At 38.9% G+C, this 24,540-nt stretch overlaps 3 protein-coding genes across 6 annotated transcripts in view; 1 reads left to right on the plus strand and 2 right to left on the minus strand.

The window, feature by feature from the left end:
* Positions 1-1,563: 1,563 nt before the first annotated feature.
* On the minus strand, positions 1,564-6,897 carry COA5 (cytochrome c oxidase assembly factor 5). Its single transcript, XM_074859027.1, has 3 exons — positions 6,690-6,897; positions 5,686-5,769; positions 1,564-3,553 (listed from the first exon to the last, which is right to left on the minus strand). Exons 1-3 carry the CDS (start codon positions 6,789-6,791, stop codon positions 3,512-3,514), a joined length of 228 nt encoding a protein of 75 aa, XP_074715128.1. The 5' UTR covers positions 6,792-6,897; the 3' UTR covers positions 1,564-3,511.
* A 42-nt stretch (positions 6,898-6,939) lies between these two features.
* On the plus strand, positions 6,940-11,854 carry UNC50 (unc-50 inner nuclear membrane RNA binding protein). 2 transcript variants are annotated; one of them, XM_074859031.1, is made up of 6 exons: positions 6,940-7,026; positions 7,563-7,846; positions 8,718-8,838; positions 10,699-10,838; positions 10,914-11,015; positions 11,553-11,854. In XM_074859031.1, the coding sequence occupies exons 2-6, from the start codon at positions 7,567-7,569 to the stop codon at positions 11,687-11,689; spliced, it is 780 nt and encodes a 259-aa protein (XP_074715132.1). In that variant the 5' UTR covers positions 6,940-7,026; positions 7,563-7,566; the 3' UTR covers positions 11,690-11,854. The 2 variants fall into 2 exon arrangements, with proteins under 2 accessions (XP_074715132.1, XP_074715133.1); XM_074859032.1 differs by having other exon boundaries at positions 6,942-7,026; positions 7,474-7,846.
* MGAT4A (alpha-1,3-mannosyl-glycoprotein 4-beta-N-acetylglucosaminyltransferase A) overlaps positions 11,771-24,540 on the minus strand; it is an 83,304-nt gene continuing 70,534 nt past the window's right edge. For all 3 annotated transcript variants that reach the window (XM_074859028.1, XM_074859030.1, XM_074859029.1), the window contains exons 13-16: positions 21,124-21,202; positions 18,826-18,892; positions 17,657-17,769; positions 11,771-17,485 (exon numbers count right to left, since the gene is read on the minus strand). In XM_074859028.1, the coding sequence (XP_074715129.1) occupies positions 17,459-17,485; positions 17,657-17,769; positions 18,826-18,892; positions 21,124-21,202 (286 nt within the window). In that variant the 3' untranslated portion in view covers positions 11,771-17,458. The remainder of the gene's footprint in view (positions 17,486-17,656; positions 17,770-18,825; positions 18,893-21,123; positions 21,203-24,540) is intronic.

Here is a 24,540-nt window from a genome sequence, read left to right on the forward strand (position 1 = left end):
AATTTCTTATGCCAACCAGTGAACAATGAAGCTGTTTGTAATACAAACCCACACACTCTGGAAGCAGAAAAGTTTTCAAAAGTGATTTTTTTTAAAAGATGCTTTGTCTTTCCTTTTAAGAGGTGTAACTGAAATAATAAATGCATTAAACGCCAACTCCTCTCACTTTTCAATATATGTACACATGAGCCTCCATTAAACAGGTTCCACTTAATACGCTTATCACTTCATACTAACTTGAAAGAACAGAATTAATGACCTAAAGAATTTTCAAACCAGAGTAAATGACTATGGCCTATTATTTATCATAGTAAGCACGTGAGTAGTTCTGCAATATGTGTTTACAGCTATGTAAATACAAACTCATTTGCAGGATTGGGCCGGAGAGAGAACATATTAATTGAAACCAGATGTAGTAACACAGACAGGTCCTAACAGTGATGGAGCCGCAGTCTGCGACATGAATCTCGACAGCATTCAGCGCCCTTTGACTCTGCCACCATGTAAAACAAATGGGAGAAATTACAGCAGCAGTGAAAGGTTTTTGCAAACTGCGTCCTGTCCTTGTGCAACACAAATCGTTAGCACTGCATATATTTGTGACTCTAAAACCAGTAAGAGCCTTTTGGTGTCATTTCAACCTTTTGTCCTCAGCAGTCCAGTTTCACAAATTCAGATGCATTACATGTTCAATCTTGCAAAATCTACCATAGTCTAGAAATACGTATTTTTTTACTAAAAGCCAGTGGTGTAGCACAAGACACGAGACTTAAAAATATCAACATATTCAAATAAAAACATTTGGTGTATTAGGAAAAAAGCTGGAATCATATATACAAATTTATAGTACTTAGGGCTTCCCATTAATGAAACAAATTACTTCTCACACAAGAAACATTAATAGCTCTCAAGTAGACAGTGCTCAAAGTCCCAAGGCAATTATATAATTAGTCATTTTTAGACAGAATATTATGTTACACAATATTGGAATTGAACAATGACAGTCTCTTGAGCAAGTCAGTATTTTGATTACATATTATATGTACGTTTATACTGTCCTAGATAGCTTAGTGAACTATTAGGAAGTCTTGACACTAATATTCTATTGGATCAAATAATACACGTATTCTGTTAATTATTAAATCCTTGAATGTCCAACGGCAAACACTGCATTTAATTTTACCACTTGATCTCCACTGGATCAAGCCAATTACTAAAAATAACTAGTTATCTGTCTATGATCTGTTATCCATCTGCTCCTTTCCAAAAGGAGCTGCCGCAGCACCATTAGGTGAGGCTCAGTGATTACGGCTGGGAAAGGGACAGATCACCTGAACCATCAAGCCCATGGTCCCCTGCAGCAGGGCAGACCATGGAAGAGACCTTGACTACCAAAACCACATACCATTCCCACTCTTCCCTCTGACATTTAATTACCTGCCAAGTAGCTTTAGATTTATTTTTACTCCTTTTTTTAAAAAGTTTTTTCCCCCATGGAGAAGGCTTGTGGGTAGTACTTTGAAATCAGAGTGCTAGGTTAAGAATACTCTTAGAGACATCACATCAATTTATCATTTTACTATACATAAAGAGACAATATGGTAACTAGGTTGTAAAAACAAAGGATGTTCACAGCACCTCAGCAAATGAACTAGCTTTCACATGATCAACAGAACACAAAAATGTGAATTTGGTGTTGACTTATGATTGCAAAAATAAAATCCTACACATACAAGGAATATAAACATACTTTGACTGATCACAGAGCAGTTGCTTAAGACAGACCGAATTAAATAATCAACACGCACTATTCACTGAAGTCCTTAATTTTGCAAACAGTAAGTGTTGCATGCATCTGTTCAGACTAAATGTAAATCAGCCACATGGCTATAAGCTTTAGCCAAGAAAAGAAGTTACTAGGACTCTCTCTCCCCCTCGCTATTTCCTAATCTTGTTTCTAATCAGCTCGTCTGAAGTTATTTCAGTTTCCATATGTAAGAGTTACACTACCATTTATTTCTTAAAGGCTTCAAAAGGCAGGGAAGGAGGTAGAGACACTGAAGGAAGGAAAACAAAGTATTCTTCAGAAACAAGTTCTTAAACAGAACCAGTAAGTATTGACCACAGTCACAGTTTAAGCACTATTTAATGCTTGTTACCCCCATAAATCCCACTTCCTTACCAGTGTGGGGCAAGAGACACTGACTGATAGATGTTACCTATGTCTCGAAGAACACTGCCATACTGCAGACAGATCTGCCACAGCCATCCTTGATCAAAGGAAAGCAAAACAATGTTTTCCTCTATTAATTTCTTTACTTTTTCACTGCAGCTGTTTTATAACTTGTAAAACTATATAAAATTTTACAAAGCACAAAAAAATTCTAAAGGAAAAGCAAGTTTTAAGAAGTACATAGCAGAAACTAGTTACAATTTAAATAAGTATGAATGGCAATTTGAACATTTTACAACCATAAATGTGAACCAAGGAATTTAGACAGAAGTGACAACACAAAAAGAAGGAAAATGCTCACAAAGTAAATCTGGAACACGACTTCCGATAAACAGATGATCATCCCTCGTTTGTACATATGTTTAGATTAGTATTTATAGACTTGTTTTGAAAATAATGCAGAAAGATCATTCAAGGTCATCTCAGAGAAACTCAAATATTGTTGTAAATACTTATAGAGCACAGAAGTAGCAGCCACAGCCTCCTTAACTGCTGGCCTGAGGAACACCTTCCCCACCCATCCAAAGATATATAATTAGCTACATCCTGGCATACAGCTTTCAAGTCACTGACTAGAGTAATGCTATAGTTCTCTTGTATCAATACAAGGAGAAGATAGATTACTGAAAGATAAATCAGACATCCTTTAATCTAGAGTAATCAAATTTTAATCTAATGTATGTCAATCATCACACTGAAAGGAATTTGTAGCAAGAGGAATGAGATGCCATCCTTATACATGTGGGACTGCAAAAACATCGCCACTCCTACCTACTCGTGCAGGTTGATTGGGTAGCAAACCTACTGGGGAGGAAGCAGCCTGCACATACATTTCACAACCTTGGTCAACTCATCATCTCTGGAAACAGCTCTGTCCTGAGGCATCCTCTGAGACACCCGTTGAGTGAACTCCCAGTTCTCTATCTTGTATTATTTGTAATAGCAAAACATGACCAGAATTAGTAAAACCACAAAAGACAACTTCACTTCAAAACAGAATGATAACTTCTGCAGCTTATTCTGGATTTTACATATTTTATTGCAAGTGCGTGACAAGTACCCATTTTGGCCAGAATGTGCAGTTTTATGCTTGCCTTCTTTTTAGCATTTAAATGCACATCCAGGTCAATCTATTGGAATAACTCAGGAGTAGATAACCTTCCACAAAAACACTGCATGAAAGCATGCAGCAGATACAATCTTCATACTTCAATCTCTGTTTTGCTTAAAGCGCTGATGAACCCTGATTTTCCATGGCTGGGTCTCTTCACAAGGACTTCAGTATCCCTTCCTTCCTCTGAATCTTGCCCTGGTATCCAACTGAAAATTGAAGTCAATATATTAAAACCATACATTTTGCAAAAGAAATACTTCAGAGTGCTTGTGCTATCTTGGCACGTTGTAACATCAGAAGAAAGCACAGAATAAAGCAGAAGTCACTGTAAAGAAAATCAGTGATGTAGCCAACAAGTCATAGGGTTCTTCCAAGAAAACAGACATTATCTTAAATCTCACTCAAAATTTTAATTATGTAATAAGCACCTTGTGCATTCTGAAATAAACAGCATAACACCACAAATCACAGAACAGCATAGTGAGGTGGCAAGGAACGCATGAAAAGAAGGTAGCGTAAATCTACTTAGACCTGTTTTTCCAAACTTAACTGACAAGATGAAGGAGGAAAATTCAGATTGGGTTGAAATGGGAGTCACTGCAAATGTCAGTGAGGACAGGGATAACTTAAATACAACAAGTATCTGAAAAAAACAATCAGTAAAAACTGAAATAATATTCAGCTTGTAAAATCTGCAAGTTTCTTCTTGGCGGTTACAAAAAAAGCATTTGCAAAAACTTGCAGTAAAGCTACAATAACAGCTACGGTGCAGCACTTACTGAAACTAAATTGCAAGTTCTCTCCCAGTGCAGCAGAAAACCATACTTTGATCTTGGGGGAATTCTTCTGAATTTAGATAGTCAGTCTTGAAGATGGCAGTTTCGGATTGCAATTCAGCCATATTCAGATATTAGATTGAGGATGTATCTTTTACCTCCCTTAACTAACCCTCCTTCAGGATTCAGGACTGCAGCAAAATGTGTAAAGATCTAAACTGCAAGATGACACGGCCTGTCCAATAACCACGTAGCTTTCATTTTAAACCTTGTTCCTACTTTAATGTCTAAAGTGTACGAAAGTTTACTCCTCTGATAAGACATTGTATTTTCTCACAAAGAAAATAGCATCTAGGCAAAACGCCTAATGATTTTAGCATATTGTAAATTATATCTACATTTAGTGTCTAACTTGTTTTTAAATACTCTTTAAGCCTCACTGTTATACCAAGTAACAAATTTGGCAGAGCACAATTATTGAAATTTAGAGTTAACAGGACAAGAAAAATGTCACTTATCAGCCTTAGAATTTGTAGAGGTTAAATAGATTCATGTAAGAGCCAGGCCTCTTCCTGGCATGGAAGTCCAGGCATGACTGGAGACACTTCGCTAGAAACTTAAGTTTCATCAGCCTCCCTTAACAATGTACAGACAGAAATACAGGCACATCATCTGGAGATATATATGTTGCTAGTGCAGCATCAAATAGGTATTTCAAGCATTCAATACACAGCATTTTTTCCTGTACACAGAAATAATCATTTGTCACTTCATGGATTAATACAATTCATATAGGAGAGGTCCAGAAGCTCCTATGACTTAAGCAAGAATACAGAATGGAATAAAAATTTTAGGTACAGTTTCAGCTGTGTATTCTTCATTATGTATCACATCGGCTAAAAATAAGAATGAGCCCTGCACTAACTCATGCTTAGAAAGTTTTAATACCACCTTTGCCACACTTTAACTATTTCTTAAGTGTTACGGAAACACAAGCAAGGTATTTCTAGACAAGGTACTCGTATCAAAACTGGGGAAACTTTATCTAATTACATTTTTACAACTAGCTTCTCACTACCATACTTGATAACTCATTATATAAAAAACCCCCCAAAACTTTTATCATGAATTCAAGCCCTCCAGGAAAATTAATGAAAGCAAGAGCCTGCTTCAACAGTGAAAATCTTTCAGTAACACATTCTTTTCACTTAAATATTCTTTGTTCACAGACAAGAATTAATTTGTCAATATCTTATCTTACAACTACTTGATCTACTAATACTGTTTAAACCAAAGCTTTACTTAAACAAAAAGTAAAAATACCTACCTCATTTACATGCTGAGCCTAATTTAATTTAAATATGCTTTTTTCCATCTTGTTCACACTATACAACTTTTTCTTTGTGAGAATAGTGTATAACATCCATATTTTAAATGGCATTCAAAGGCAAGACCTATTCTGCTCAATGAGTTTTACTGAATTAAAGTGGTTTTTTTCAGAAAGCATGGAAAAGGACAGAAAGCAAGCAGGCTGCTAGCAGAAGAAAAACCACTACACTTACCATTGATCTTTTGCATGCAAAAAATGTCATTTGCAAATTCCTACAGTGTCCTTCCCTCAAGCATTGTTTAGGGCTTTTGTTTTCCTGTTAGATGAAAAAGAAAGGATTAAAGACTTAATGGGTTTCTGCAGCTTGTCAAAGAGACATCAAAATACTTCAGACAAGGTTTACTCAGGACTTTGCTACGGTACGGTGACTTGCATTTTCTTCATAGAATCACAGAATACCAGGTTGGAAGGGACCTCAATGATCATCAGGTCCAACCTTTCTTGGCAAAAGCTCGGTCTAGGGAAGGTGTCCCAGCACAATATTAAAAAAAGCATCCAACATTGGGCAATCCACCACATTCCTGGGGAGATTATTCCAGTGGTTGATGGTTCTCATTATGAAAAATTATCCTCGTTTCCAACTGGAATATCTCCAGGAACAACTTTTACCCATTATCCCTCCTGTTTTCCATCTCCATCTTCTTTGTAACCACTCTTTAAATACTGGAACATGGTGATAAGGTCTCCCCTAAGCCTTCCCTTCTCTAGGCTGAACAAACCCGGTTCTCTCAGCCTTTTCAGTCCTTTGATCATCTTTGTGGCCCTCCTCTGGACCCTCTTCAGCCTGTCCATTACTTTTTTGACTTAAGTTACAATTTCATAACCTTCTTAAAACACGAATTAACAGGCTTGAAAGGGACGAAATAACAGCTTCTCTCTCTCCCAAGGGCCCGACGCCAGTGGGAGGCGGCCGCTCCCCTCGCAGGGAGCACTCCGCGCCCCGCGGTCCCGGCCGCCTTCCCCCGTCAGAAGGCGCCCCCACATCAGGAAGGGCCGCGGGCGCGGCGGGGGCCGCCTCAGACAGTGGCTTGCCCAGCGCCTGGCCCACCGGGGCGAGGGAGCGGGCCTCGGGACACCCTTCCCTCAGGGCGTAACTGGGGAGGGCAGCAAGTGCAGCAGCAGCGACGCAGCACCGGGAGCCACGGGGTTGTCTCCCCGGAGGGCGGCAGCGCTCACCTGCAGGACGCAGGGGCTCTCCAGGAGGCACTGCCGCAGGTCCTCCCTCACCCCCCCACAAGCCCGCCCGTCCTCCTCCTTATCCTCATAGTACTTGGGCATAGCGGCGAGGCCGGCTCTACTCCTCGCTAGGGCCTACCCAAACACCACCACTACCACCAGCGGCCGCCGCCATCTTGGCGCGCCGAGCCCTGCCACCGGTTCCGGCGGGGGGAGGAAGGGGCGGGGCGGCTCCGGGAAGGGAACCGGAGCGCTTGCGCGGGGGACGTTGCCGGAAGGCTCCGGGCAGCAGGAGCGGTGGGGGCGGTGGGGGTCGCGCTGCAGGCCGCGGCAGCAGGTGAGACCTCGCCCCCCTCACCTGAGGGGTGAGCGGCGCGGGGCCCGGTGGGTTGGGTTCCCGCTGGGAGGGCGGTGGCCGTTTGTGGGGTGGGAGGAGGGGCGGCCGCGGAGGTCGCTTCGAGTGGGGCCGGACTGGCTCCATCCCCTGCCCCTGGCTGCGCCCGTCGGCCTTTCACCTCCCGCGAAGCCCGTCGGCCGTTAACAGCTCGATTCGCTTTTGCGATGGGAGGGAGGCGCCGCGCAGGGAGCGAGCCTGCTGCCCGGGCAGCCCTGAGGGGCGGGGGCGCGGCGGGGGCACCTGGCGAGCGGCACGGGAAGGGGAGGCGCCTTCTCCTAGTTTCCCCCTTGCTGCCTCCCCAGTGCTCAGCGAAGTGACTGCCGGGCCGCGGCGGACTGGGCTCCAAATGTCACAGTTCATACTTGTCCGTGGTTTTTGTAACTTCAGCACTGCAGGTGCGGCCTGCGTCGAGTGATTTTGGTTTTGGTCCTCGGTATACGCAAAACCAAACGCATCTTTGGAAATTCTTTCTCTAGCAACATGCTGCCAACCACTTCGGTTAATTCTCGGAGCCAGGGCAACGGGGCGCTGAGCCCCAGAGATGCGGCGAGACACACAGCTGGGGCTAAACGCTACAAGTACCTGCGGAGGCTCTTCCACTTCCGACAGATGGACTTTGAGTTTGCGCTTTGGCAGATGCTTTACCTGTTTACTTCACCGCAGAGGGTTTATAGGAACTTTCACTACAGAAAACAGACAAAGGACCAATGGGCAAGAGATGATCCTGCATTCTTAGTGCTTCTCAGTATCTGGCTCTGCGGTGAGTACCGGGAAGTAGTGTAAAAGGGAAGGGAAGTTTAGGGATGAACATTCATGGCCCTTCTACACACACACACCCCCAACACACCCCCAGTCCATAGCCTAACCTTTTGGAACTCAAAGTGGGAATTGGAAAACAGGAGGTGTAAGTAATACTATGTAGTCCTGAATTAATCTTTCTGTTGCAACTCATTTTCTATTGCGTTTCAAACTGTGTAGTTCCCTGGAACTTTACAGACAGTAACAAAAACCCATGCCACATAGCATTGCTTTAGTTCAAAAATACTGAACTGATTTGGTTTATCTGAACGTTACAGATAAAATACTGTTTTTACAATAAAGACCCTAGTGAGATTCTATATATTGCAGAATTGAGCTATAAACAATATGTGTCCTGTAATTTTTAGATTGAATTGAAAACACAGTAAGAAGCATTATCCTAGTCTTCTGTTATGTAGCACGTTGCTGTTAGTAATATCAAAACCATTAACTCTGAAATGAAGGTATCACCACACACATGGTTTGGGTTAACAAGGAGCTTTGATAAGACAAAGAATATTCTATTGCAGCACTGTGTGAATTTTTTAAAAATAGTTTGGGCGGAGCAATATAACTTGCTGTTACATCGTTAAACCCAAGTACAGATGAGCATTCTCCAATCTGTGAAAGGGGTTATATTATGAATAAATCGTGTTATACCTAGTATTTGGTGGGGAAAAAAAAAAAAAAAGCTGTTGGACTAAAAATCTCAGGGAGAAAAATAATAAGGAAACTGATGATTTTTTTTTAACAGTGTACTCAAAAAAACCATTGGTTTAAGATCTCATGCTTTCTTTTCCACAGCTAACTTTAATAATTTTTTCTCCTTTCAGTGTCTACTGTAGGATTTGGATTTGTGCTGGACATGGGGTTTTTTGAAACAATAAAGCTGCTACTTTGGGTTGTATTTATAGACTGCGTAGGCGTTGGCCTCCTGATTGCAACGCTAATGTGGTAAGTAGTGACGTCTGAAACTGAGTTCAGTATTGCTGTTTGGGCATGGATAGTCCCCTGCTGTTTGCAAGACACTTGATTCTCTGTTTGGGGCAAAATTTATAAAGTATGTATTGACTATAGGTTTTGTGCTGTTGTGGAAATTGTCTCAAAATGCTGCTTTAAAAAAGAACACATCTCTTTATTTACTATTTCCTGCAAAAGATGAATGTTCAGAAAGTCTGGATTATGATGGACGTTTCGGCTTGTTTGCTTTCTTCTTGAGCTGGCTAGTCTTCAGCAATAACATCAAATAAACAATGTGATCAAAAAAAAAAAATTCTTCATTCCTTATTTTGATTGAACAACTTAAGTAATGTAAGCCTGCGGATGATTATGTTTACATAGGGCAATATACAGTTGGCCCATGCTTCTTGCTGAAGATTTTAGCTATTTCCACTACAAGTAATGCCTGTTGTATTTCACGCATGTTGGTATTGTTGCTTTGGCGGTAGTCACTGCCATTCTTATCCTGTAATGTCCAGACACCTGCAGAAGGGGAGAGGCAGTAGTGAATCAGTTTATCACCCAGGCCTCGGCACATTACAGATGTGTCCTGCACCGGCAAGGGAACTATGAAACAATGGGAAGTTGCTGTTTCTGTGCTGTGGCAGGGGGAGGGCACCAAAGCAAGAATTTTTATTTTACCAAGAACTTAAGGAGGCAAGGGCACTTAAGAGTTCTTGGTGATGGAGCTTACATCTTAACCTGATGCCGATCGGAAGAGGGATAGGTTACTTTCAAACAGTAACCTCGGGAACTCCTGCTTGTAATCGCAGAATTCAGGATGAGGCACATACAAGAACTGTTGCTGATAGATGAAGGGTCTGTGTGACCTACTCTTCTGTCTGGGACAGCAACCCATAAGTTGCTTGGGGAAGAGCATATAGTAATGCTTCCACCCACCCTCCGGCAATTTGTGACTCAGGATGCAGTCTCCTGAACCAAAAGGACTTCAGCAGCTGTTGGTTTTCCTCTGTCCTGTAGTCAGCTTCTTGCAGACCTAAATATCAGTCACCTGCCTCCAGTTTGGTTCGAATCCCTTCTTCCAGTGCAGGGTCACTTTTTTTTTTTTTTTTTTTTTTAAAAAAGCTCCCCCTGTTCCTGATGAGTCTAAACCCCTTCTTGCCTCCCTTCACCTTGCACTGAGGCTCTACCACTTTCTGACCCTGCCCTTGGCACAAAGAGTATGTTGGAGGAAGCTACTGTGAGAAGCTCTGGACTCTTAACTTCTTATTTCTGAGCTTATATTGAATTCTTGTTCCTCTTCTAAATGGGATGCATTTTCTGACGTCAGCAGAACTTCAGCTGAAGAAAACAAAGTCTCAAGGCTTGTTCTGCATGCTGGAACACCAGGCAGCGCACACTCTGTGAGCGCTGCTTTTCAGTAAAAGAACGGGCTCATCTGCAGAGTGCTCGCCTGCCCTCTCTTCGTGCTGGCAGTGCACCGTTGCTGTGGAGCCAGGACAAACCCTCTCTGTGTGAGGTGTGCTGATGGTGTGCAAGCTCTCTTCTGAAGCCATCTCTGTGTGTACAAACAAAAGCAGCACGCTGCTTGAGAACTTGGACTGCGTTGATAAATCCATTTTAAAAAGCTATGTTTCTGTATTACCAGCAGGGTAATGCAAAGAATGCAATTACAGTTTGAACAAAAATGTTTTAATGGGAGCCTGGTCTGCATAATTCTTGCATATTTTTCTCCCAGATACTTTGTTGGGGTAGAGAGTTAGGATATGTGTAGCTTACTATCTCAAACCAATGTTTTGTTGGTCAGCTTTATAGATTCACATTAACAACATTTGCAAATATCTTTTCATGTAGGTTCATCTCTAATAAATACTTGGTGAAGCAGCAGAACAGAGACTATGATGTGGAGTGGGGATACGCCTTTGATGTTCATCTGAATGCTTTCTATCCGCTTCTAGTCATTTTGCATTTTATCCAGCTGTTTTTCATCAACTGTAAGTAGAATATTTTATGCTCTGCTTCAAAAATCATGCTCTGCCAAACCAGCTGAGGGCAGTTGTCTCTTTCAGATGTCATCATATCCGATTCTGTGATTGGGTATTTTGTTGGGAATACATTATGGCTGATTGCAATTGGCTATTACATCTACGTGACATTCCTAGGATACAGTGGTGAGTAACAGCAGCTTCTTTTCTATTTGAGTAAAAACAAGAGCATGATTTTAGTCTATTAATTTGTAAAGCGTAGGCTCAACTGGGTGTTGAAGTAATTCTTTGTGGTAAAGGAGTTTGATAGAAATTTACCACTCCCATGTTTCCAGCTGGGTGGACATCTTGACCAAAGAATTTGTTCTTCACCAACTTCCCCTTTTGTATTAGACCTGTAGCACCACAACTTGTTTTTCCTGTTCCTCTGTAAATCTACTGCAAAATGTTTGCATCGGATAAAAAAATTCTGTGGTGACTTTAAGACTATAGTTTTAGCTAAAACAGGTTTCCAGGGCATTACCTATAGCAATTAACTCCAGTACTCTTTCATTTGTGATAAGGGTAGGACTAGCAGGGCAGAGATGACAAACTGCCCTTCTAAGGCACCTGGCAGAGCAGTACTCTGTTTTCCTGCTGTCTTCCCCCAAGGCCATTCTACCTGAAGCACATTTTTCAAAAAAGCACTACTTCATACTTGCTTCATTGTTGCTTCTGTTTCAGCACTGCCCTTTTTGAAGAACACAGCTATTCTTTTGTATCCGTTCGCACTTCTCATCATGCTCTATTTGATCTCATTAGCATGTGGATGGAACTTCACGAAGATGCTTTGTTCCTTTTATAAATACAGAGTGAAATAAAACTTCATGTATCTAATGTTTATTTTGGTTTTATCTTAGCTGTCCTGACAGTAGAGAAAAAGTTAAGAAACATTTTGTAAATGGTTGTAAATTTCTCTTTATTGTAGATAATTGTGTAAAAAAGTTTGAAGTGTCCTTTTTTATTAAAATATTTACAACAGTAAACATGTTAGCAATTTTGTTCAAATACTTTTGCAGTACATTCCTAAAAACAAGTTACTTGTACATCTCCGTAGCTTAAATTTAACTGCAACAAGTCTATTTAGCATAACTCTTACTGCAGATATTTTGCACATACTGGCATAAGCTCTACATTAGGAGGGTTGTGACACAAAAAAGCAGTTTTATTTAAGAATAATATTGGAATACCTCGCCTTGGGATTGTGTGAGAGTACAGATCTTAATTGTGTTGCGATGGTAAAGCAACAGCTCTCTCTAGCTACAGAACTGTCCTTTCCTCTTATGAAAGAACTTGAGAACAGATTTATTTTAATGATTACTTCAAAAATACACATGGACAACTCTGGCACACAGAAGAAACGGTGATGAAAGGCACAATTAACATGACCCATATCAGGTTTCCAAATATAGCAGCAAGTTTTTAAATCCAATCTCTAGAAGTCCCGTGGGCATTATTACACCCACCGTTACAAGTGGCAGGCCAGTGAACATGGAAGGGACGTACAAGTTTAGTTTGGCTACAAGGGTGGGCTTGTGGCAATGCCTGCAGCTGTGAAGTCCACAAGGCAGGAGTATAAACTGACCATCACAAACAATACCTTCTGGAAAATGAAGATGACAGCTTTCCAGAGCAGGGTTCAGTATGAAACATGAGCACTAGGATTCAGTTTCCAAAACAACACAACAGTAAACTGGTTACAGTAAGACTTAATATTTCAATACTAGAATTTGATCTCTGAGGAAAAACTATATTTATCTTAAAATACCAAATATGCTGGCAGTGCATCTTACAGTACTGTGTGTTTCAGCCACTGTTAAGGCTTGAAGAGAATTGTGTTCCCCCCTCAGCAGATGCTGAGCAACGTTCCCCTTTTCATGAGGAAAGCACTGAACCGCTGATCCACACAAGGCCAAGGATTCCAGCCAGGACCTGCTCCCACCCTGACTCACGGCACAAGCTCCCGTCCTGCAGGCAGCTGCAGCCTCCTTTTCCCTAACAGGAATCCTAGCACCAGTGGTCACCCACTTCAGTTCAACAGTAAAAATACTTCATATTTAGTGCCCTGTAGTGCAATACCATTGAAATCAATGAATGACTCGGGGCCTGTGTACCTTCCCTTTAGAGATACCAAAGTTTGTCCCCTCGACAGAAGGCTTCATCGTTCTCAAAATTAAGCTATTTTAAGTTCTAGCAGCTCACTGTTTACAGCAGAAATCAGCAAAACCCTTAAGAGACCACTAAGGTCAGAAAAGTGACTTGCAAAGATGAATTCATCAGGTCTGCATGGAGTGTTTTTTACGTCAGCAATCAGTGCTAGCCTGGAAACACCAGTTGTTTAATAGCCTTTCAGCATTATGCTGGTGATTGTAAAGGTGATTTAAGAACAAGGGTTTTTTTCCCCTTTCTACTACAGTTACTTGCTTTAGCTTTTTCAGAATACATCCTTCCTCGTAATAACAAATACAAAACCTAGGCTTAATTAATTTCAGGGGAGCAAGGTTTTAAGAGATGTAATTCTTTTTTTGCCCCACAAGACTAAAATAGTATTTTCCAAGTTGAAAGCAAACATTACTACAATACTTCAGCTGGAGCAAGTATTTCCAACAAAAAGCAGAGATTACTGAAATGATAATATACTTGGAAAAAGAAAAAAACAAAAAATTTTACGCAGTTGTTCAATTTTGTCAAAGACTAATCACACTCCAGCCCATTCAAGGAATCATGTATAACATGGGCAAAGTATAAATTGATTTGCTTTAAACTGACTCAAGGTATTTAAAAACTGCTTTTGAAACAGCTAGATAAGCAGTGATATGACAGAAGAGTCCAGTCTTTTATTGGTCCACAAATCATATGTTTGAAATTTTTCTAAGCCATCTTTCAGTTAAGAAAAAACAAATGCATCTGTAGGAATATTTTCTGTCAATGCAAATACATGTTTGAGATGTCCGCAAAAGCGCAAAGCCTTACTCAGTGTTTTAGAAACACTCTTGAATTAAAAAAATTAAAAGTGCTAATTTGGGATCACATCCTGTTCACATTATTTACAAAGTTTTCAGTAGGACTACCCCCTGAATGAGCAAAGCAAGATTATACTGACAGTCATATTTTCTTGGTCCAGAGCAATCCTGATCAGCTCAGGAAAGCCAGTGCTCTCATCAGCTGGCCTGTTTGGCAACCAGTATAAGAAGTTAAGAATAATTTGCCCCAATATGAAGGTTTCTGGTAATGCCTTTGGTTTCACAGAAGTTCTCTTTTCTGAAGCTTTAACAGCATCAGAAGGAGCTAACAGGATCACAGGACAATGCAGTTTAGTTTGAAACACTTTCCATTATTTGATTACTATAAGATTCAGTGGCCTAGAGAGGATTTTCAAGTCCACAACAAAAATAACTTGAAAATAAATATAGGCAGGAAAAAACTTGACAAAATCAGGTATTAGGTTTAAGACGCTGAGGAACTCTTGTGGTAATACTGTAACTTATGACTGCGACATGTAAGAGGCACCTGCCCAGTTGTAAACCATGCCCAAGCTAATGACTGTTGGGCCAAACAGCCAAAGCGTTATTTCACCGTAAGTCCAGGAAGGAGACTTGTCCCACTTTACCCTGACTTTGGGATTGGAATTTGAAAGGTAGAAAGCCCAAAATATCTGTCTGCAAAAATAATTAGATAGAAAATATTTTCCCTGTTTTTTCTATTTCTCAGCAAAATTTCCAAGCATATTTGCAGAACTGTTTGATTAGACCAGGTCTGAATTTACCTGAATCTACAAAATGTTAATTTGTATTAATGTGGCACATTTATTTAGAGAGCATATAAGCTCAGGAATATTTAAAGCAGCCCAGAGTATTCCAACTCCTGCTAGTACAATGTAATAAAAATGCAACGATCTTTAGGAAAAAAACATATTTTACCAAGCACTAGTTGGTTTGTCGTCTTTGATAAATTTCATCTCAACATTTCTGAAAACTAAAATATACTGTTAACCAGAGTGCTGCAATCAATGTGATAAGGGTTCTATATATCTAAATATATTAGTAATGATTCATCTTAACTACTGTGAAACATCAGGAACAGTGATGTTTCAAGAATAAGCACACAGCTTTCTTAAATAAATGGTACCAGTAAACTTTTGAACTCATGGAAAAAGACGAAAGTCACTGTCAGTAAAACTACTTATATTAAGAAACTGCAATATCTAACATTTCTGCACTCTAAATTGTAATAAATAGCTATAAATTACTTGCATCATTCATTCACAGGCACAGCTGAGAAGAAAACCTAAATACTTTCTTGGGCTTCTGCTAGCTAAAGTGTGATAAGAAGCCACTGCATGGCAATAATTTGATGGCACAGCATTATACACAAACAAACGGGGCTGTGGCACCACAAGAGGCTAGATTCACACGGAATTCTGAGCCTGCTCACCCTCATTCCTAAATCCAAGAATAAACTCAATCTATGAGGCCAGTACTTAGCTTATGCCCACAGTCTCTATAGGCAAGACGAGCTTTCCAAGTAACATTTTATTTACATCGCCTGATGCAATCAGAAAAAAGTAAACAAGGCCTGCCTGGTAGCTTTCTACTTTTCTTCAGCTTATACTAGTCGTTCTAAACAGATGGTCTTGCATCTCTCTGTACAAGTCTTGTCTTCCCTGTGTCCCCAGACAACATAGCTAAAACAAAATGACTGTGGTCTGTAGAAGTAGTTAAGCTCTTGAATACTGCTGAACTGTCAAAGCTACAACACAATTTTCCAACAAGGCAGAAGAAAAGACAGGTTGACTCTATATTCCAGGGGTGGTGGCTTGCAGTGCTGGAGAGTCAAGTTTAGGCTCCTGCTCCTTTTACAAATATGTCATGAAAAAGAGGCCAAAGCTATTAGTCGAACTTTCATGCTGGAGGTATGAACTCAAAATCCTCACTCCAGATCAGGGACCCCACAACAGGTTTTGTGCATCTGTGCCCTGACCACAAAGATGTTGGGGATTATGGAGGCTTTTTTCCCCACAGGGACAACTGGGCCAGCTTTTGAGTTCCAGGAGGCTGGTTCACAGCACAGCTGCGAATCCCCAAGCCAGGGTAAATGCCTCCCTCCAGTGTCAATCAGGCACTTCATTCCTAGTAAAGAGAGGAATTTCTCTCTCTCTTCTTCCTGACCATTTCTGACTGGTAGCTTAAACCTTCCCATGCCTGTGTCCTTACACATAAGCACCTCAGCTGAAGGACTCTTAAGAGGAGCGGCAGCGTTTCCGCTTTGGATTTAATCCAAACCACTTTCTGTTCCTGACTGAGTTTCCAACTCATTTAAGATCAGTTGTTTCTCTTGAAATGAAAAGGCAGGGTACTAACTTGAGGCCAAATTCAGTTCCTATTAAACATTAGTGCAAGTTACTACACTGATCAATAAAGGAGTCAAACTGAAACCTTGTTCTTGAACAATGGAAGAAAATAAAATAAACTGTAACTACTCACTGTAATGTATCCAAAATAAACACTGCAATAACAGAACTTTTTAAAAGGAGAGCTCTGTAGATCAAATGTATCTAACTACTATTAATTCTTTTGATAAAAGGTAAGCTCTGTTACTCCAAAGCAAAGCTGGAGAATGATTATTTTCAATACAGAAAATGAATTTGTTCAGGCTAGGAAATGTCTACAAAGATTTTTAGAAAGAACTGTTTGGAATTGAAAAAATTCTTCTAAAATGCAATGGATTCAATCGAAAATCACCGCAGATTTAGTACATAACATGAAACAAGACATTTCAGCATGCTTTTTATGTGGCTACAAACTGTACATAGTGGAATTTCATAGCCCCAAAGAATAATGCTCTTCAGAACTCTGTTAATGCCTCTGAACATCATTCAGATTCTGTGTACAAAACTACATAATTTAGAAACTTAATCTAGTTTTTTTTAAACATGGCAGTATATTTGAAATATGGTATTAATTTATGTTTGCATCTCCAAAGAAAAATGTAGAAAGATAACTTAAACTAGAGAATTCATAAAAAAAACTATATCAATTTAAAATTTTACTGCATAAAAATATGTACTTTTCAAATTATTTTAATAAATTAAATATCCCTAACATTTTTAATATATATCCCTGACAGTCTATAAAAGAGGGTTCTTGTTATAGAAAATAAATGGAACTCCGAAAGTACCCCCTTCACAAAACATATTTAACAATAATTATATTTTTTTCTCCTTCAAGGAATGTAACAATATGTACAACTTCTCTATATTACTATACTATCAAAATAGTACAGGTTAAGCGTAGCAGGGTTCTGTAACCATAAGATGGTAAAGTCACATTAAAGTGGAGGACAACTTAGGCCTCAGACGAATGTTATCAGTGTGGAGCATCAGTTTCTGGATGGATCAGATAAGAAGGGATAAATACAATCTTCTCATCTACAGTAGATTTCACAAGAGGTAGAGTTCAAGTGAAAATGAAAGAAATTTGGAATAAGGTGCATGCTCAGTATTTTCAATTTGTGACTTGCTAAGGATGTCAGATTTTATAGGAAAAATTTTCAAGGATTCCTTCTTTTTCCTCTAAAGCAGATTTCCATGATCAGTTTGTAATCTTTTTGATATGAATCTGAAATAGAGAATCAGAAAAAAAGAAGTCATGTTTTAGGTTATTACATTTCTCAGTAATAACAGGTAACTGTTTTCAGCATTAGCCAAAATTTTGAGCTTCAAAACACTGACAGAATGAAGAATCTCACGTTTGCCAGTTTTAGTTTTAAAAGGTTCTACTACCTCTCACCTCATTCAGAATTGCCCAAACTGCCGAATTCTGTATTACTGAAAGCCGGAATGATGAAATAGGGTTTAGGCTGGGGTCAACTGTTCCTTCAGCTACACCGTTTTCAAATTTCCCTGCAAAAGAAGCAAAAGTATATCCTCAACTAACTCATTCAACAAACTGAGGTACAAAATCTGTCTCCATAAAAATGTATCTGTAGTATCACAATTCACAGGTGAAACCTATTGCTGGTGGCTGTAGGATTGACTGGTATCATTCCTGAAACAAAAGACAGTCAGTGATTTTTGATGTCAGATTCTGTTTTGCAGCAGCAAACAAGATGAGGCGTATCATCAGAGCATGTTGATCTGAGCAGGATTACACTTAAGAATAAAAACTTTGGAACTGTGTAAGGGTATGAGCACCTCAAACTCTGGGAAGATTTTGGCACAGATTTTCATTTAATATCATGAAACTAAACATGGAGCCCCTGGCTTACATGTTTTCAAGGAGGATTAAGGACAAGGAGTATCATTCATACATAATGTATTCCTATTTAAAGGATCTTCAATTATATTAGGATGAATAAGAATCCAGTTTAAAAGCCCAGTTAGACTTTACACTTAAAACATATACACAGTAACTACAATTCATTAAGACAAAGAAAACCTTGCTTTTGTTATAACAGGGATGCCCAATCTCTGTCCAGCAAGCTAAATACAGTCCACGAGTAGAATTTCTCTTCCCTGACAACAGGTACCCTGGCACTGTCCCCAGGAACTGCTTGGCTATAGAGATGCCAATCTCATCCCATGACGAGACAGCTAGTTGTCTGTAGGGCAGCTTCAAATCCAGGCCAAGAACCACAGCTCACACAGAGGCACTTGTGCAGTCACAGGACAGAAAAAGTGATCTCGCACAACCTGGAAATGACTCTACAATACTCTAGGTGATCGATCCTGGCAGCTACATCTAACTTCTCTGCACTACAACTAAGAGTCACACTACATCTTTGTTTAGTACATCAGTCTCAGAAAAGAGATATTGGAAACTATATTAAGTAAAGCCTACAAGGTCACGTACGCAAAAGCAAATGATCAAAACTCCGTTTTAAGTTTGTTTTGGTTTTAATGAATGTGTCTTAACTGTTGCAATAGTAGCAATACACATTTCTTTCCACTGTGACATACCTATCCTGAAGTAACCATCCTCCAAGCGTTTGTCTTTGGTTTCTCTGCTTAATACCAGTTCTTCATTCTAGAACAACAAAGCATAAATGAGATCATTTATTTTGACATATGACTTTGCCAGGGAAAGACAAATGTATGTGCACTGCTGTTATATATTCAGTATCCATCTTTTCTAAATAATTATGAACCAGCCTAGAATAGTTATTTATAGCCTTAGACAAGCCAACACAAAAAAAAAAAGAAAAAGAAAAAGCAGCAGTGTTCTAGAACTGAACGGCGTTTGGCTTCAAAGTGGAAGAAAGAAGTACTTTAAGTGCCCAACGTAACTTGCATGGTAACTGCCACGTGAACAGAATACATAGCAGATACTGGCATACACAGTAGAAGAAAAGCAAAGGCAGGATCTTGTCTTTTCCTATGCTTGAACCAGAGATTTCTCTCAGGACAAATGAAACTTACAGCTTACTTTTTGATGTAAGAATTTGGGTGAGATGAAAAGCCATCAGACCAGTGAGGGAAGCTCTCTGCCTCACTAAAAAGGGATGGGTATCAATAAGCTTCTTTAATAAGCACAGAAAAATTAAATTGTAGACCAGAGCTTCAAAGACAGCTGGAAAATTACAACCAGAATCATATGATCCAATATTAAAAGACTGACTGTAAGAATTTCCTAGGAATCAATTAAAAATGCTTGACAAAACAGGAGATTAAATCCATCAGCTTTTTACATTTTTTTAAAAATTCCTACTTTTAAGGGAGGCTGCTAAAAAAGTGGGTTTGGGGGGGTTGGAGGGAGGGGGCGGGGAGGTGTTTGGTTGGTTTGGTTTGGTTTTGGGTTTTTTTTCCAGTGTATTGCTTAAGTCCCAGAAAAATCCAGTCTGGGGGCTCTCCATTTTCTAAGGGTTGTTTTTTGTTTTTTTGAATTCGGCTTAGGGAGGATCAGAGTCGAAATACCTGAATGGGCTTCCAGCTCTACTGAAGTCCGTGATGGTGAAATAGTTCCCTCAGGAGAGTACCTATCATTCTGCAGCTGCTGTCCTCATATTGGTGACATTTTCTGCTGACACCAATGGCTTAGGAACAGGCCAGATGCAGAATGTCCTGCTTACCTTCCCACAAATTGCATCAATAGCCACAGAAGCTCAGTAGCATTACTTCCTTAAGGGGTGCTCCAGTTTGAGGGACATTTCACAGCCAAGTATAGCCAAAAAAGAGACATGCTTGACGCATGTTTTTTCTCATTCTCTTGTGCATTCTTGTGGTATCTTGGGCCCACATGAAGTGAGGGATGCTGCTGTTTTTGTGGTTGAATATATTTCCAAAGGTCTTGAGAAACAAACCCCATAAATCTTATGATATAATATCCCACATATCATGTTGTATAATTAGAATCAAACTGACAAACTTCTTTTCAGGGGTGGGGGTGGTCAGAATTTCCTATTTTTGCTCGCTCCCAGGAAGGCAGCCTGCAAGAATAGGGAAGTGAACTCCTCCATGATCATTTACTTTTTTTTTTAAAAAAAAAAAAGAAAAAATATTCAGCATATGGTAATTTAGGCACAGATTTCAAAATACCTACACCAGGTGTATGGGAGAAGACAGAAATACTTTGCTATTTTAATAATAAACAAACTTGTCTGAAGTAATATCTTAATCTCTCAGAGTTTTGTGATATAAATGGTTAGCTATAATATCTAGTTGAAGAAAAAGAACCCATACCATCTGGCTTCAAGCAAGAATATACTTTAGATAGTGTAATGCCCTCCTGAGAAAACTCAGACTGATTTATGCAAAAAAAAAAAAAAAAAAAAAAAAGGCGGCCCAACAACCAGTAATCAGAAGAAACAAACACATCTGGTTTAAGAGTCCAGATATTTCAGTATTGAGTATGGTTTGGATATGTGTCAATTCCTGAACCAAGACTTTTTTACTAAGTCAAAAAGCAGATTGACTTAGCTTTCCCATTTTCCAAAATAACACAGGAAAGGGAAGATTGTTTATTTTTGATTTAAACAGTAGCAATGAATTGAAAGAAACTCAGTTTGTTCACCTCCAAATTACCAACAGCACTTGTAGCAGACAGCACTCTGAATGAGTATCTGAATAGTTACAATAGCTTTCTGTGAATAGATTTTTAAAATAGAATTTTAAAAAATAAAAAGTATGAGAGCATCAGAGCATCAAGATCCTACAGTTAAAAAAAAGCATTCATGTCTCACCCTGTTAAAAAAGTCAATAAAATTAGGAGGTTTTGCTTTTATCCTATAATGGAGAAGATATAAATCAATAAATTCATACCTGAAAAGGCAAAACTTCCACAGTTGTGTTGAGAAGTATGTCTCCTGGATGCTCTGGATTGCCACTGTGAAACAAGTACCTATAAATGAAAAGGGAAAAATAAACCAGTCTACATACAGTCAGAATTAGCTAAGTTACTATCTTACATGTTAATAGTCACATTACAGATGTTACAATGATAAACATAACTTTTACACTGGACCTACATCAGCTGGCGATAAGAAATGAATGACAGTTTCACATACTACTGTAATTGAAAGAGCTGAAGTTTTGCATTTTTTAAAGAACAGTTGGGCAATAATTTACTTAGGTAGTTTCCATAATCTGATCTTGACAGGTTGCATTATACAAAGTGACCAACGCTGTAGTCATTATTGCCTGGCATGCACTGCTATCACCTCCAGAAGCAGGAGTCCTGCTTCCCTTGGCCTCTCCCCATTGCTCCCCATCACGCGCCACTCTTCCTCATGCCCAGAGGATGAACTCCACAGATGCATTCTGAACCAGTTCTGGGAACCTATCCAAGCCAACCTTTTGCCAGGCCAGTTTTCCCCAAGACCAGCTCTGCACTCTGGTTCATTGCAAAGTCTCATTAATGACTGTGCCAGGAATTCCCAACCCATATCCACACCTTTAATGTTACCCGAATTCAAACTTTTACTCCAAAAATGGATTTTTTTTTTTTAACAAAGAGCGTATTTCTGATATGTATACACACAGAAAAGGACAATTTTTTTTAATACCTGTACAAAGTCCGTTACCCTTATTCGGCTGTGCATTTAATGAATTTTCTTTTTTTTTTAAACGTGACAGAGTATGTTTAAAACTGTATCAAAACCATCCCTATATGTATCAAGCAGTGAAGTGCAAGTGTTCAAATTCTAGCTGCCCACTCTCAGCTTTTGCAGTATTATGCATGTGTAGATCATGTTACAAAAGACACAGATTAAGTCTCCTTTATATATAAAACAAACTTCGTATTCTATTGAATACATATTATGTAAACAAGTAACAATATTTTTTTACCACTAGGTGGTATCACTGCTTGAAAAATTGTTGATTACTTGCCATTTTTTCTAGTGGACCAGAGTTTATTCAGATTACTGTCAAAAACTACCTAGATATTACACCTACTCAGATGCCACTTTTAACAAGCCTATTTCACTTTTAATATGTTGAAATGAATATGTAAAAATCTATCAACACATTTCAAACCTTTCTTCAATTGGAACTTAGAAAAATTAATCACAAGCACCATCTTCAACATTAAATACATCACCAGCCAGGGACAAAATTAGTTCAGAAATGATCACTTGATTAAAATTACAAACATTAGCTCAATTTGCAATTTATTAAGACATAATTGGAGATGTAAATTCCAGTTTGTCTTTATCCAATATGCCTGAAGCCAGATAAGTACTTGCCATTAATCCACACTCCATAGCTACAAGACAAGTAGAAGAAAACAGAGCCCTCTGACCCTGACTTAGAAATGTCTGTGATCACAAAATGATAGAAGTCATTTAAAAAAACCCACATACACATATATAACATTTCTTTTATCAAGTCTCAGAAAAAGAGTAAAACCACACACTATGATATAAGAAAGCTGCATTGATTGCTATTGTTCTGGTTTCAGCAGAACTGCACAGATTGAACTGCAAAAACAAAACTGGATTCAGTAAGCTTCAGCACTGCACGTGCTTCAAGAACAATAATTTCCCCCACTGTAGTTTAATGTAAAGATTAGTCAATTCTAAAGCACACAAGCTAAAACATCCACAGTTCTTCCAAGAAAAATCTTATGACTTTTTCTAAATGTTAGTGATGTCCAAAAAGCCCCAAAGACTTCATTATCCTTTCTAGGAAGATGCCTTTACTCTAAGTTTCACTAATAAGCAAAACAAAACTCTTGGCAAAGCTGACCAGAAGACAACGTATACTCTGCTGTCTTCTGACCTAGCAGACCTAACCTGCCATTCTTTAGCCAGTCAGATATCCTAATCATTACTGGGAATCTTTCTCTTGAAACCATTGAAAATTCTAAGAATACTTATTTTAAAATGCAAGTGATCAAACACTCACATCTAAGGTGCTGCCATCAAATGCTCCAACCAAACCACAGACACAGTCCTTAGTGCTTTCTAGTTCACAAATATTATTTCTGAGAAGACACACCTAAAAAGCCACAAAGAAACTCCCTGTGATTTGTGATCACTGTGCTCTCAATGAATGGTAATAGGTTTGGGATGTTTGGGTGGGGTTTTTTGGGGGTAGGCAAGCAGGGAGGAAGTGGTGGTGGTGAGTTATTTTTTTATTTGTTTGTGGGCATTTTTGGGGGGGGTAGGGGTTTGTGTTATTTATTTATTTAAAAACAACCCTGCAACCATACAACCATAGCCAACCATTTCTCCTGCTTTTGAAACTTTTGAAACTGAAATGAGGTTTCCTCCCCTCAGCAGTCATCACTCCATTAGGACAGTGCACCCAAAAGTTGGCACAATGCCAAAACAATTTACAGAAGTAATTAATAAAATCTGATTTCCAGAGTTCCACATAATCAAACCTGCTTTTTTAGTATGTTTTCTATAACTATTTGTTTACCCATCATGCACATACATATATAACACATGCATGTGTCATCTCTTATTTAAAATTACATTTAGAAAGAAAGGGGTATTTTTATATCTGAGCCTTGCTTGAACACTTGAGAGATAACACCTACTTAGACATAAAAAATTACACAGATTAAAAACCAGAAGTATGAATACACATACACAGTCAATTCACATCTACAATGAATCTTTTGTTTGGAAATAAAATTTACAAATGAGAAAATTTAATTTTAAATAAAATTTAATTTACAAACAAACATATATTCTACAGCTACTAAAATAAGTGTCATTAGCTATTCTTTTGTAAAACTTGCTGTCCTGACATACTGATAAATTACAAGCTTGCAAGGATTTCAGACTATGACAGGTATTTCTCAATAAAGATACTGAAAGACTCGGAAGTAGATGTGCTTCTGTCTGCTAGATTATTCTGACATATGTCCTGGGATTAACACATGACAGTCCATGCAAACAGTAAAAACATGCTTTTTTCTTCCTAGTTAAATGTTGTTTTTCTTAGGACGAAATAACTAAGATATTCTTGTCTACCTATTGCTTAAACATAACACCTTCTGAACCACTCTTTCAAACTAAAGTTCTGAAAGCCATAGACCTCTAAATATAGTAACCCTAAACAAACACAAATTCACCTAAAGGTAAAAAAAATACTACCATTACCTTATGAAATATTAATTCACATCTTTTTTTACTACAAACTACAAACATGGACGCATTTGGACATTCTTGTTGGAAGTCATCAGAGAAAAGTAATTCTAACTTACAACTGTTAAATGAAATACTA

This window comes from Strix uralensis, chromosome 2, assembly GCF_047716275.1.
Source record: "Strix uralensis isolate ZFMK-TIS-50842 chromosome 2, bStrUra1, whole genome shotgun sequence".
NCBI lineage: Eukaryota > Metazoa > Chordata > Aves > Strigiformes > Strigidae > Strix > Strix uralensis.

What these genes read in the sequence shown, in the direction of transcription:
- UNC50 (XM_074859031.1), top strand. Translation starts at nt 7,567, where the DNA reads ATGCTGCCAACCACTTCGGTTAATTCTCGGAGCCAGGGCAACGGGGCG. An exon ending in TCTCAGTATCTGGCTCTGCG is followed by an intron (nt 7,847 to 8,717) that starts GTGAGTACCGGG and finishes TTCTCCTTTCAG; the next exon opens with TGTCTACTGTAGGATTTGGA. An exon ending in CTGATTGCAACGCTAATGTG is followed by an intron (nt 8,839 to 10,698) that starts GTAAGTAGTGAC and finishes CTTTTCATGTAG; the next exon opens with GTTCATCTCTAATAAATACT.
- COA5 (XM_074859027.1), bottom strand. Translation starts at nt 6,791, where the DNA reads ATGCCCAAGTACTATGAGGATAAGGAGGAGGACGGGCGGGCTTGTGGG. An exon ending in AGAGCCCCTGCGTCCTGCAG is followed by an intron (nt 5,770 to 6,689) that starts GTGAGCGCTGCC and finishes TTCATCTAACAG; the next exon opens with GAAAACAAAAGCCCTAAACA. An exon ending in TTGCATGCAAAAGATCAATG is followed by an intron (nt 3,554 to 5,685) that starts GTAAGTGTAGTG and finishes TTCAATTTTCAG; the next exon opens with TTGGATACCAGGGCAAGATT.